This window comes from Ranitomeya imitator, chromosome 1, assembly GCF_032444005.1.
Source record: "Ranitomeya imitator isolate aRanImi1 chromosome 1, aRanImi1.pri, whole genome shotgun sequence".
In the NCBI taxonomy this organism is placed as follows: Eukaryota; Metazoa; Chordata; class Amphibia; order Anura; family Dendrobatidae; genus Ranitomeya; species Ranitomeya imitator.
The window spans coordinates 867,299,681-867,314,463 of record NC_091282.1 but is presented as its reverse complement, the minus strand read 5'-3'; the positions used below and the strand labels follow the sequence as shown (position 1 = coordinate 867,314,463).

At 41.9% G+C, this 14,783-nt stretch overlaps 1 protein-coding gene across 1 annotated transcript in view; it reads right to left on the bottom strand.

Annotated features, from left to right (window-relative positions):
* SH2D4A (SH2 domain containing 4A) overlaps nucleotides 1–14,354 on the bottom strand; it is a 168,813-nt gene extending 154,459 nt beyond the window's left edge. The window contains exons 1-2 of the mRNA XM_069742478.1: nucleotides 14,265–14,354; nucleotides 6,122–6,479 (exon numbers count right to left, since the gene is read on the bottom strand). Coding sequence (XP_069598579.1) covers nucleotides 6,122–6,302 — 181 coding nt within the window. The 5' untranslated portion in view covers nucleotides 6,303–6,479; nucleotides 14,265–14,354. The remainder of the gene's footprint in view (nucleotides 1–6,121; nucleotides 6,480–14,264) is intronic.
* Nucleotides 14,355–14,783: the final 429 nt, after the last annotated feature.

Sequence of the window (14,783 nt, the reverse complement as noted above, 5' to 3'; positions counted from 1 at the left end):
TGGAGATATATTGTCAGAAGTTTAGAAAGTGGTCTGTGCTCACTCAGTGGAATGAATGTGCCCTGGCAGCAATCTTCAGAAAGGGTCTCTCTGAAGCCCTTAAGGATGTCATGGTGGGGTTTCCCATGCCTGCTGGTCTGAATGAGTCTATGTCCTTGGCCATTCAGATCGATCGACGCTTGCGTGAGCGTAAAGCTGTGCACCATTTGGCGGTACTATCTGAGCATGGGCCTGAGCCTATGCAATGTGATAGGACTTTGACCAGAGCTGAACGGCAAGAACACAGACGTCGGAATGGGCTATGTTTTTACTGTGGTGATTCCACTCATGCTATCTCCGATTGTCCTAAGCGCACTAAGCGGTTCGCTAGGTCTGCCACCATTGGTACGGTACAGTCTAAATTTCTATTGTCTGTTACACTGATTTGCTCTTTGTCATCCTATTCTGTTATGGCATTTGTGGATTCAGGCACTGCCCTGAATTTGATGGACTTGGAGTATGCTAGGCGCTGTGGTTTTTTCTTGGAGCCCTTGCAGTATCCTATTCCATTGAGAGGAATTGATGCTACGCCTTTGGCCAAGAATAAGCCTCAGTATTGGACCCAATTGACCATGTGCATGGCTCCTGCACATCAGGAGGATATCCGCTTTCTGGTGTTGCATAATCTGCATGATGTGGTCGTTTTGGGGTTGCCATGGCTACAGGTTCATAATCCAGTATTGGACTGGAAATCTATGTCTGTGTCCAGCTGGGGTTGCCAGGGGGTACATGGTGATGTTCCATTTTTGTCTATTTCGTCTTCCACTCCTTCTGAAGTTCCAGAGTTTTTGTCGGATTATCGGGATGTATTTGATGAGCCCAAAGCCAGTGCCCTACCTCCTCATAGGGATTGCGATTGTGCAATTAATTTGATTCCTGGTAGTAAGTTTCCTAAGGGCCGATTGTTCAATTTATCTGTGCCAGAACACGCCGCTATGCGGAGTTATATAAAGGAATCCTTGGAGAAAGGCCATATTCGCCCGTCGTCATCACCGTTAGGAGCAGGGTTCTTTTTTGTGGCCAAGAAGGATGGTTCTTTGAGACCTTGTATTGATTACCGCCTTCTTAATAAAATTACAGTCAAATTTCAGTATCCTTTGCCGTTGCTGTCTGAATTGTTTGCTCGTATTAAAGGGGCTAGTTGGTTCACCAAGATAGATCTTCGAGGGGCGTATAATCTTGTGCGTATTAAACAAGGCGATGAATGGAAAACAGCATTTAATACGCCCGAGGGCCATTTTGAGTACCTGGTTATGCCATTCGGGCTTTCCAATGCTCCATCAGTATTTCAGTCCTTTATGCATGACATCTTCCGAAAGTACCTGGATAAATTCCTGATTGTGTATTTGGATGATATTTTGGTCTTTTCGGATGATTGGGAGTCTCATGTGAAGCAGGTCAGAATGGTGTTCCAGGTCCTTTGTGCGAATTCCTTGTTTGTGAAGGGGTCAAAGTGTCTCTTTGGAGTTCAGAAGGTTTCATTTTTGGGGTTCATTTTTTCCCCTTCTACTATCGAGATGGACCCTGTTAAAGTCCAGGCCATTTACGATTGGACTCAGCCGACATCTGTGAAGAGCCTGCAAAAGTTCCTGGGCTTTGCTAATTTTTATCGGCGCTTCATCGCTAATTTTTCTACTGTTGCTAAACCGTTGACTGATTTGACCAAGAAGGGTGCTGATGTGGTCAATTGGTCTTCTGCGGCTGTAGAGGCTTTTCAGGAGTTGAAGCGTCGTTTTTCTTCTGCCCCTGTGTTGTGCCAGCCAGATGTTTCGCTTCCGTTTCAGGTTGAGGTTGATGCTTCTGAGATTGGAGCAGGGTCTGTTTTGTCGCAAAGAAGTTCTGAGGGCTCAGTGATGAAGCCATGTGCTTTCTTTTCTAGAAAGTTTTTGCCTGCTGAGCGTAACTATGATGTTGGTAATCGTGAATTGTTGGCCATGAAGTGGGCATTCGAGGAGTGGCGTCATTGGCTGGAAGGAGCCAAGCATCGCGTGGTGGTCTTGACAGATCACAAGAATTTGACTTATCTTGAGTGTGCCAAACGGTTGAATCCGAGACAGGCTCGATGGTCATTATTTTTCTCCCGTTTTGATTTTGTGGTTTCGTACCTTCCGGGCACTAAGAATGTGAAGGCTGATGCCCTGTCAAGGAGTTTTGTGCCTGACTCTCCGGGTGTTCCTGAGCCGGCGGGTATTCTCAATGAGGGGGCAATTTTGTCTGCCATCTCCCCTGATTTGCGGTGGGTGCTGCAAAAATTTCAGGCTGATAGACCTGACCGTTGCCCAGCGGAGACACTGTTTGTCCCTGATAGATGGACTAGTAGAGTTATCTCTGAGATTCATTGTTCAGTGTTGGCTGGGCATCCTGGAATCTTTGGTACCAGAGATTTGGTGGCTAGATCCTTCTGGTGGCCATCTTTGTCACGGGATGTGCGTTCTTTTGTGCAGTCCTGTGGGACTTGTGCTCGGGCTAAGCCCTGCTGTTCTCGTGCCAGTGGGTTGCTTTTGCCCTTGCCGGTCCCAAAGAGGCCCTGGACGCATATTTCTATGGATTTTATTTCGGATCTCCCCGTCTCTCAAAAGATGTCGGTCATTTGGGTGGTTTGTGATCGCTTTTCTAAGATGGTCCATTTGGTACCTTTGTCTAAATTGCCTTCCTCCTCTGATTTGGTGCCATTATTTTTCCAGCATGTGGTTCGTTTACATGGTATCCCGGAGAACATCGTTTCTGACAGAGGTTCCCAGTTTGTTTCAAGGTTTTGGCGATCCTTTTGTGCTAAGATGGGCATTGATTTGTCTTTTTCCTCGGCTTTCCATCCTCAGACAAATGGCCAAACTGAACGAACTAATCAAACTTTGGAAACATATCAGAGATGCTTTGTTTCTGCTGATCAGGATGATTGGGTGTCCTTTTTGCCGTTGGCTGAGTTCGCCCTTAATAATCGGGCTAGGTCGGCTACTTTGGTTTCGCCGTTTTTCTGCAATTCTGGTTTCCATCCTCGTTTCTCCTCAGGGCAGGTTGAGTCTTCAGACTGTCCTGGTGTAGATACTGTGGTGGATAGGTTGCAGCAGATTTGGACTCATGTGGTGGACAATTTGACATTGTCCCAGGAGAAGGCTCAACGTTTCGCTAACCGCCGGCGCTGTGTTGGTCCCCGACTTCGTGTTGGGGATTTGGTTTGGTTGTCGTCTCGTTATGTTTCTATGAAGGTTTCCTCTCCTAAGTTTAAGCCTCGTTTCATTGGTCCGTATAAGATTTCTGAGGTTATCAATCCTGTGTCATTTCGTTTGACCCTTCCTGCTTCTTTTGCCATCCATAATGTGTTCCATAGGTCGTTATTGCGGAGATACTTGGCGCCTGTGGTTCCATCCGTTGATCCTCCTGCCCCGGTGTTAGTTGAGGGGGAGTTGGAGTATGTGGTGGAGAAGATTTTGGATTCTCGTGTTTCGAGACGGAAACTCCAGTACCTGGTCAAGTGGAAGGGTTATGGTCAGGAAGATAATTCCTGGGTTTTTGCCTCTGATGTTCATGCTGCCGATCTGGTTCGTACCTTTCATTTGGCTCATCCTGGTCGGCCTGGGGGCTCTAGTGAGGGTTCGGTGACCCCTCCTCAAGGGGGGGGTACTGTTGTGAATTCTGTTGTCGGGCTCCCTCCTGTGGTCATGAATGGTACTTCGGCTGGTTCTGTCCATGGACTTCCTCTGGTGGGTGTTTTTGAGTTTCACAGGTGACGAGGTTAATTCGTTAGCTGCTGCTCTATTTAACTCCACTTAGATCTTTGCTCCATGCCACCTGTCAATGTTCCAGTATTGGTCTGTTCACTCCTGGATCGTTCTTGTGACCTGTCTTCCCATCAGAAGCTAAGTTTCAGCTTGTATTTCTTTGGTTTGCTATCTTTCTGTCCAGCTTGCTATTTAATTTGTTGTCTTGCTTGCTGGAAGCTCTGGGACGCAGAGGGAGCGCCTCCGCACCGTCTTTTTGCGCCCTCTGCGTTGTCTTTTTGTAGGTTTTTGTGCTGACCGCAAAGTAACCTTTCCTATCCTCGGTCTGTTCAGTAAGTCGGGCCTCACTTTGCTAAATCTATTTCATCTCTGTGTTTGTATTTTCATCTTTATTCACAGTCATTATATGTGGGGGACTGCCTTTTCCTTTGGGGAATTTCTCTGAGGCAAGGTAGGCTTTATTTTTCTATCTTCAGGGCTAGCTAGTTTCTTAGGCTGTGCCGAGTTGCATAGGGAGCGTTAGGCGCAATCCATGGCTATTTCTAGTGTGTTTGATAGGTTTAGGGATTGCGGTCAGCAGAGTTCCCACGTCCCAGAGCTCGTCCTTATTATCAGTAACTATCAGGTCATTCCGTGTGCTCTTAACCACCAGGTCCATTATTGTCCTGACCACCAGGTCATAACAGGCAGCCAACTTGAAATCGACTGTCCTGCCGGTCTCTGAAGTAAAGTGTAGAATCTATTACTCCCTCGGTGTTCCGGCTACCAGATCTGCGCTCAGTGGGAGGCAGCCTGCTCCTAGCTGGTCTTCCACTGGTGTTTTACTCCTGTTGCTACGACTTCTGTGCTCACTCACTACAGCACACTTCCCTTCTTGTCCTTTCTTAGGAGGCTGCCGCATGGGTTGCAGGCGCAGCTCTGTGTCCTTCTTTCCCTTCCTGGGCCGAGCCCAGTCTGCTCCTCTCCTCCTGACTCTCTCCTTCTCCCTCCAGTCAGAACTGCCTCCTGTCTGCAACTGTCTAACTTCCTAACAAAACCCCCAGTTTTACCCAAGTGTGAGGAGTGGCCTAATAGATAGAACCTTTTGCTCCCCCTGGTGGCCGGCGTGTGAAGTGTGTGTGTGGCTGTGATACCTGGCAAGGTGAACTCCTTTGGTGCCATCAGACATAGCATCGCTCCCCCTGGTGGAAGAATGACATTACTGCAACGACCAGGACTCTGGGGTGCTGCAAAGACTTTGGAGTGGTCTAGTCAAAGTCCTGACCTTAATCTGATTCAGATGCTATGGCATGACCTTAAAAAGGCGGTTCATGCTCAGAAACCCTCCAATGTGGCTAAATTTAAAAAATTGTGCAAACATGAGTTAGCCAAAATTCCTCTAGAACATTGAAAAGACTCGTTACCAGTTATCGCAAACACTTGATTGCGGTTGTTGCTGTTAAGAGTTGCCCAATCAGTTATTAGGGGGCAATCAGTTTTTCACACAAAGCGCTGTAGGTTTGGATTTCCTTTTCCCTTAATAATAAAGACCTTCCTTTAAAAACTGCATTTTGTGTTTACTTGTGTTATTTTTGTCTAATATTTAAATTTGTTTGGTGAGCTAAAACATTTAAGTGTGACAAACATGCAAAAGATTATGAAATATATTTAAAATGGGATTTTTCATTCAAATGACCACGTAGCACGTACCAGATCTATTACATACTACATTGACTGTCGTTCTAGCTACAGTAATTGTCCCTGTAAATACCTTTGAACTACCCTTTGCTAAATACGCAGTTTTTACTTTTAACTGACTTCCTGTTTTTCGGTCATAATCGGCCCTTTATGAGTCACTTCCACAAACAAATAGGACCTTTTTGTTTTTAGCGACTATTTTGTGAAGATGATAGCTGCTTTGATGGATTACATGCTAAACTTAAAGATTACCAATCTATGAAAGGAATGGTAACTTATTACTGTGGACAAATAATTGAATATAATATTTCATATGTATTTTATATCTTAAAAAGAGTTACAAAAATACTCAAAAACCTTGAGCAAATAATTTTTTCGAACATATGGAGCCTTACAACCAATGTAGTGATTTCCTAATGTTGGAAGATTCTCTATTAAAATGTGAATTTGGTGTGAGTTTTAATGCCGTGGGTTTTATCCTTTGTAACTGCCACTACTGTCCTGACAGTAAGCGAAAATTTTAACTTAAACTCTGGGTCAGAGCATCTCGAAACAGAAGGTCATATGTGATGTTCGTGATGTAATCATGTAATGATAGTTATAATAATAGTCATAATCATGACAACCTTGATTAAAAAGAACGATGGATTATACATTGTTAACATTGTATCTATTTTAGCTCTTACCTTTTCTTGGCTTGTGACTTTTTTGTAATTTTTCATTCTGTTCACATTTTGCTTCCCTCTCTTTCCACCGTCTTACTTGTTCTTCCCTCATCTTAAAGAACAAGATCTGTTTTTGTTCTTCGCTAAGTTCTGCCAGAAGTACTGGATCAATGTACATATCGGCTAATATTTGTTTAAGCATGGCTACTGTCACTTATGAGCACTTATTAAATAGAAAATCCTTAAATGATAATTCCAAGAGGTGTCTGTTATATTCCAATGGAGTTAATTATAAATAGAGATGTTTCCCATCAAAGGACGAAGATATGTATGCATAATATGGGATCCATGACAGAATATTAACATAACATATTCAGTCCTGAAAATAAAGAAAAGAAATGTTATTACTACATAAAATTTTAAAGGATAAAAATAAAAAGGATTGGGCATAGTTTTGAAGTTAAAGGGAACCTGACAGCAATACATGGGACAAGTATCAGACACTTGCTGTATGAGTTTAGCCAAGCATGTCTGACTCACACTTTAGAAGTCACTGGGGTCCAAGCCATTTGGGAGATAAGGTTGTTGACAGGATTGTCCCCAGGAGCTACCAATTACTGACAAGTCTCTCCCTATATTTGAATGCAAGGAGAGACCTGTCAGTCAAGGGGAGTGGGTAGGGAGAAGCTGCAGAGAACCCACCTGCCCTACTAGTGTCCAAGCCGCTCGGTCCCCGGCGGCATTTAAAGTATGCCTGTCTCTGAAATGCCGCAGTGCTTCACAGTCAAACATACCTGACATCATCTAGCCTATACTGATTTATGCTGCCCACAAATTGGTTCCTTTTAAGACTGGGGTCTGAACGATAAGATCTCTAACATTCCAAAGAACGAGACGCTGAAAAATAAAGATTATTCATGCGCACCTCCACTTCATATATTCTCCATGTGATTGCCAGAGATAGCTGAGTGCTCTATTGGCTTTTTCCAGCAGTCCCATAGAGAATAGTTATCATTACGGTTGAAGGAAGACTTTAAGTCAATCTAGTTCAACCCATAGCCTAACCTAACATGCCCTAACATGTTGATCCAGAGGAAGGCAAAAAAACCCATGTGGCAAAGAGTAAGCTCCACATTGGGGAAAAAAATTCCTTCCCGACTCCACATACGGCAATCAGACTAGTTCCCTGGATCAACGCCCTATCAAGGAATCTAATATATATAACCTGTAACATTATACTTTTCAAGAAAGGCATCCAGTCCCCTCTTAAATTTTAGTAATGAATCACTCATTACAACATCATACGGCAGAGAGTTCCATAGTCTCACTGCTCTTACAGTAAAGAATCCACATCTGTTGTTATGCTTAAACCTTCTTTCCTCCAAACGTAGAGGATGCCCCCTTCAGCAAGGTCTGTGTACTGTCCCCTCATATATTTATACATTAAAATAAGATCACCCCTTAGCCTTTGTTTTTCCAGACTAAATAGCCCCAAGTGTAATAACCTATCTTGGTATTTCAGACCCCCCAGTCCTCTAATAACCTTGGTCGCTCTTCTCTGCACCCGCTCCAGTTCAGCTATGTCTTTCTTATACACCGGAGACCAGAACTGTACACAGTATTCTAAGTGTGGTCGAACTAGTGCCTTGTATAGAGGTAAAATTATGTTCTCCTCATGAGCATCTATTCCTCTCTTAATGCATCCCATTATTTTATTTGCCTTTGTAGCAGCTGCCTGACACTGGCCACTAAATGTGAGTTTGTCATCCACCCATACACCCAGGTCTTTTTCATTGACCGTTTTGCCCAGAGTTTTGGAATTAAGCGCATAGTTATACATCTTATTGCTTCTACCCAAGTGCATGACCTTATATTTATCCCCATTGAAGCTCATTTGCCATTTATCAGCCCAAGCTTCTAGTTTACATAAATCATCATGTAATATAAAATTGTCCTCCTCTGTATTGATTACCCTGCAGAGTTTAGTGTCATCTGCAAATATTGAAATTCTACTCTGTATGCCCCTTACAAGATCATTAATAAATATGTTAAAAAGAAGAGGGCCCAATACTGACCCCTGTGGTACCCCACTGCTAACCGCGACCCAGTCCGAGTGTGCTCCATTAATGACCACCCTTTGTTTCCTATCTCTGAGCCAGCTCTGAACCCACTTACACATATTTTCCCCTATCCCCATTACTCTCATTTTATATAACAACCTTTTGTGTGGCACCGTATCAACAGCTTTTGAAAAGTCCATATACACTACATCCACTGTGTTCCCTTGGTCCAGTCCATAACTTATCTCTTCATAGAAGCTGATCAGACTGGTATGACATGAACGGTCCCTAGTAAACCCGTGCTGATACTGGGTTATTCCTCTTCAGATACTCTAGCATAGCATCCCTTAGAATGCCCTCCAGGATTTTACCCACAGTAGAGGTTAAGCTTACTGGCCTATAATTTCCGAGTTCAGTTTTTGACCCCTTTTTGAATATTGGCACCACATTTGCTATACGCCAGTCCTGTGGTACAGACCCTGTTATTATGGAGTCTTTAAAGATTAAAAATAATGGTATATCAATGACTGCACTTAATTCCTGCAGTACTTGGGGGTGTATCCCATCCGGGCCTGGAGATTTGTCAATTTTAATGATTTTTAGACGCCGCCGTACTTCCTGCTGGGAAGGTGGAGGTGCACATGCTCGACCTCAGCTCCATTCAGATCTTCAGAGCCCTTTATTTGGGTTCATCGGGGCTCCCAGTAGTCAAAACTCCCAGCAATCATGAAGTTATCTCCATTAGTGTGAGAGGGGTTAACTTCAAAACTTGGCACAAACCCTTAAAGGCATAATGTATTGACATCATGGTGTTGTACCTGTTGTCTCTTATAAGATTATAATGTACGAAATATATAAATGTATAAATGTATCATGCAATGTGGCAAGATTATGCTGAAAGACAATTTCTACCAAGCGTTACTAGCTCAGCCACTCCTTTCCAGTGTGCAGTATTTGCTAGTTGGGAGAATGAAAGGCTAAAATTGACATGGAAGAAAACAGCATTCATACAGCGGTAATCCTTAGACATGCTATTTCCAAACCCTTTAACTTTGGATTATAGGTTGTCTGTATAAAATTGCTGACCATTACAGATAAATATATCACAACATAACAGCATGTAACACAAAAAAGTACTATAGTTATAGCCATGAATAAACCCTCTCTTTTTCCAGTCATCGCTGCACCATATCAAAATAGCTTTAATTAATAGGCAAAAAAATTATGAAAGACCATTTGGTCGAATACTCATATAATGATACTATTATATCATGTCTCACTGGAAGAACAGAAATCAAAAGACTTGAGACTAATATGAATACATAAAATACACAGCCAAGAGGAATCTTTGGAAAACTCAGAATACACCTGTGCGTAGAGTTTGTGACAGCTTTCGCACAGCCTTATTAACATGATATATGGACTAGTTAATTATTTCTTGTTGGGTAAGATAATAATCTTTTTTTATCTGTTAGCTTTTATGTTTTACTTTGTTTTGTTTTGTTTTTCTTTTTTGGGAGGTAACAAAATTACAGATCCACTATACTTAACTTGGGATATCTGGTTTAAATTCTGATTTTATTTTGATTTATTTCAGAAGAAACCCCTAATAGAAAGGCAATGGACAACCACACAAAAGCAGTTTTTGTTTTTCTTTTGCTCAGGATCAGCACACAAAACTATATAAAATACCATGACCATAAAACATTTCTCTGTCTCTTCTCTCCACCCCTTTCTCGAATATATTGAAGAATATACAGAAAAATCGATAAAAAACAAAGGATTCTGATGGAGAAACACTAAAAACTACACCTGAAATACACCAAGATTTAAGAGAACAAAAGGAGCTTGTTCTCATTGATTGGATAATTTGACCTTTATGAAATGTATTTGCGCCAATTTAGACCCACACTACAGCCCTAGATTAAACAGCTTCATACAACATAACTTAACAATAGCAACTTGAATATTGTAATTGAATTGTCCAAAAAGTATACATAAACTATACTAATACTATAACCTCCCTCATATAGGCTACATCTACTATATAATTGTCTTTGGGTCACTTCCGTCTGTCTGTCTGTCTTTCTGTCTGTCTAACTGTCTGTCACGGATACTCATTGGTCGCGGCCTCTGTCTGTCATGGAAGTCCAAGTCACTGATTGGTCGTGGCAAAACGCCCACAACCATTGCCACGACCAATCAGCGACGGCCATAGTCTGGCAGCGAAATGGCCGCAGTCAGCGCTGAGCGCTAACACAGGGTTAATGCCAGTGTTAACGGACCACGGTGTAACGCACTCCATTAACGCTGCTATTAACCCTGTGTGACCAACTTTTTACTATTGATGATGCGTATGCAGCATCAATAGTAAAAAGATCTAATTACAAATTACAAATAATAATAATAAAAAAAAGGTTATTCTCACCCTCCGATGTCGTGCTGTCCTCGACAGTGCAAGCGGCAGGTTCCTGTGCCAAGGATGCTATGCGAGAAGGACCTGCCATGACGTCACGGTCATGTGACAGCGACGTCATCACAGGTCCTGCACTCATACCAACCCTGGAACCGGAAGCTGCCGCGTGCACCGCACACAGGCGCCGGGACTTCAAGGGCCCTTCGGAAGGTGAGTATATGTTTATTTTTTATTTTAAGTCTTTTTTAACCACGCATATAGTGCCCACATTGCTATATACTACGTGGGCTGTGTATACTACGTGGGCTGTGTTACATACTGCGTGGGCTCTGTTATATACTACATCTCTGCTGTATACTATGTAGCTGGGCAATATATGTGAGTGTGCAATATACAACGTGGCTGTGCAATATACTACATGCTCTGTGTTATATACTACGTAGCTGTGCAATATACTATGTGGCCGTGTCGGTTCTGTTATATACTACGTCGACTGCAATATACTGTGTGGCTCTGTTATATACTACGTGGCTGTGCAATATACTACATAGCTATGCAATATACTACGTGCCTCTACAATATACTACGTTGCTATGTTATATACTACGTGGCTCTGCTATATACTACGTCGCTGACCAATATACTACATAGCTGTGCAATACACTATGTAGCTGTGCAATACACTACGTGACTGTGTTATATACTACGTGGCTGTGCAATATACTACGTGGCTCTACAATATACTATGTTGCTATGTTATATACTACGTGGCTCTGCTATATACTACGTGGCTGAGCAATATACTACATACCTGTGCAATACACTACGTGGCTATGTTATATACTACGTGGCTGTGTTATATACTACGTACGCTGTGTTACATACTACGTAGTTCTGTTATATACTACGTCGGTTGTGTTATATACTACGTCACTGTGCAATATAGTACGTAGCCTGTGCTGTATACTATCTACATATTCTAGAATACCCGATACATTAGAATCGGGCCACCATCTAAATAATGACCTATTGTTTTTGAAGGATATAACACTTAGTGTTTAGTATCACTATACAGTATGTACCGTACATCGTAAGTTGCTCCTAAATATATCAGATGTAGTAGCATTGCATAAGTATGCTTATCCTTGGATGTGATATGCATGCTTTAGTACTTTTTACAATAATATACATAATATATATAATAATATAATATATAATATGTATAATAATATACATGGGGCAGCATGGTGGCACAGTGGTTAGCACCACAGCGCTGGAGTCCTGGGTTCAAATCCTACCAAGGACAACATCTGCAAAGAATTTGTATGTTCTCTCCGTGTTTGCGTGGGTTTCCTCCGGGCACTCCGGTTTCCTCCCACATTCCAAAGACATACTGATAGGGAATTTAGATTGTGAGCCCGATGATAATGTGTGCAAACTGTAAAGCGCTGCGGAATATGTTAGCGCTATATAAAAATAAAGATTATTATTATTATTACATAAGTTATCTTTTTTTAATTTCTGCAGAAACAGTTGCAGGTATCAAATCTTTTAAGCCATGTTCACAAAATGCAGTTTTTGTTAGCCAAATCAAGAAGTAGATACATAAAATGTAAATTAAATCAGTTGCTTCACCAAGACAGCCTTTTCTTTATTTCCCATTTGATTTGGTGAATTCAAATCGCTGCTCATCTCTATAACTATATGTGCAGGAACTTTGCACATTATCACAGTATATGACTCACGAGGCATTGTTACTTTTGTTGCAGCACATGGGCATAGAGGAATCAAAGGGCATTATTACTTTTTAGGGACTCTCAGGACACCATATTAAATATTAAGTGGGCACTTAAGAGACATTACGTTTATAGGGGCATTTAATGTATTGTAACTATCAAATGAGAATTTAGAAGGCATTATTACTTTTAAGGGTGGCAACGTGTAGTCACTATTACTTTCTAGGGTACTCACAAAATACAATTATAATACCTAGGGGCCAATTTTATTGTCTAGAGGGCACAAAGGAGGCATTTTACCTTGTAAAAGTCACAGTGTTGGACATTATTGTTGGGAACAATGGGGAGCACTGTTTTTGTACCACAGACAAGGTCCAATAATGGTTACATACAGCGGCTCAGCATTGGGGTGTCAGAAGGATGAGAGGTTTGTACAAGTTGGGAAAAGATGGAAATGGTGCTGAAAATGTGAAAAGTGAGATCTGTCTTTTTGTAATCTCTACAGACTGAGAGAAGTCGTCATCGCGGTCTGTGCCCAATGGAAAACACGGAAAAGGTAAATAGCTCTATCAGTAAGAATGCCAGCTTTAAGGCACTAAACTAACTATAACTGAACTCTAATCTCTTTTATTTTCTACAGAACTATATGACATCAGTCTTGGTCTTTGTATAGTTTTTTTTTTCAGTAACAACATTATCATCTGCTGAGTTTCCCCTTAAACCACTGCGATTATGGTGTGCCATTGTCTTTGTAAACATGGCTACCAAGGTAAGGGGCCCACTCAGGTGAGTTTTGCCACCCACCGCCTTACTGAATCCCTGACTATACCTCTGGTCAGACCACAGAAAGTTGGAGAGTAGGGTTTACCTGCCTGACTCTATTGTGCCATCTGTAAAGTTTGGTGGAGGAAGGACATTGTTATGAGAAGGTTTTACCAGGGTTAGCTTAAGCTCCTTTGTTCTAGTGAAGGGAAAGCTTATTGCTTCAACATACCAAGACATTTTGGACAATTGTATTCTCCCAACTTTGTAAAAACTGTTTGGGGAAAGTCCTATTTTGTTCCAGCATGATGATGCCCCAGTGCACAAACCATGGTCCATAGAGAAGGCATTCTTAGGTGAGTATGGTGTGGAAGAACTTGATTGACCCACACAGAACTTTGACCTTAACCCCATTGAACACCATTAGGATGACCTAGAATGGAGATTGCGAGCCAGGCCCTCTGTGTCTGACCTCATAAATGCTCTTCTGGATAAATGGGAAAAAAATCCCATAGACACACTCCAAAATCTTGTAGAAAGCCTTCTCAGAAGAGAGGAAGCTGTTTTGGCTACGAAGGGGATGGGGCAAGCTGCATATTATTATCTAAGAATTTGGAATGTTAAGTCATAAAAGCTCCTGTAGGTATAATGTGTAGGTATTCCAAAACGTCCGTCCATATGTGTTTCCGCACAGCACATTTGCGCTAATGCGTCTCAGGAGACCCTTGATGTCTCAGTACTTGCTCAAGAATGAGAATTTAGGGAATGTTAATAGATTGTTGAAGTTACATACTTTGCTGTTAGTTACACCCCATGTTAAACTGCGTCTCACATTAGAATTCCAGTTTTACATTGGCAAAAGTTCAGAACAATACCTATGGGGCGAGGCCTCTCCATTTACCTCTCACAGAATCAGATTCACACAAGTCAGAATACAAGTTAAGATCAACTCAGCTAATCAGTGAAAAAGTGTGAATCTTTGACCTTAACGTTACATAAAAGACACTTCTACACATGCATTGATCGACGAGATACATCACGGACTAGCTTTTAGGTATTAGCAATTTTAAGTAGAAATGTATCACTAGTGGGCAAACAATTGTCTGGTAAGCACAATGAGTGCAGCGCTGATGCATATGTCAAGGTTCCTAGGCAGACAGAGAAGTTACAAACTAAGGTGCTGTACTTACCAGACCTTCCTTTGTTCTGTGAGCAAAATTCTGTCACTGACAATACAATCTCAGCACTGAAGGAAGCACACAGGAATCCTGTCATTATACTTGCAAGGCTGGGCATGAAATCCTTGAATCTACATATCCCCACCCCTAAAACAAGGCTTGTAGCAGCTATCAATACAGTATCTTTAGTCATAGTCACCACCTGGTGTTTGACTGTGGTATTACAATGCTTACTAAACCATGCAAATGACATGATATTTATATTATAACTAGATGGTGGCCCGATTCTAACGCATCGGGTATTCTAGAATATGTATGTATGTATATAGCAGCCACATAGTTTATAGCACAGGCCACGTAGTATATAGGAGTACTACATGGCCTGTGGTATATACCATGTGGCTGCTATATACATACATACATATTGTACAATACCCGATGCGTTAATATAGGTCATGCAGTAAATAACACAGCCCACGTAGTATATAACACAGCCCACACAGTATATAGCAGCCACACAGTATAAAGCAG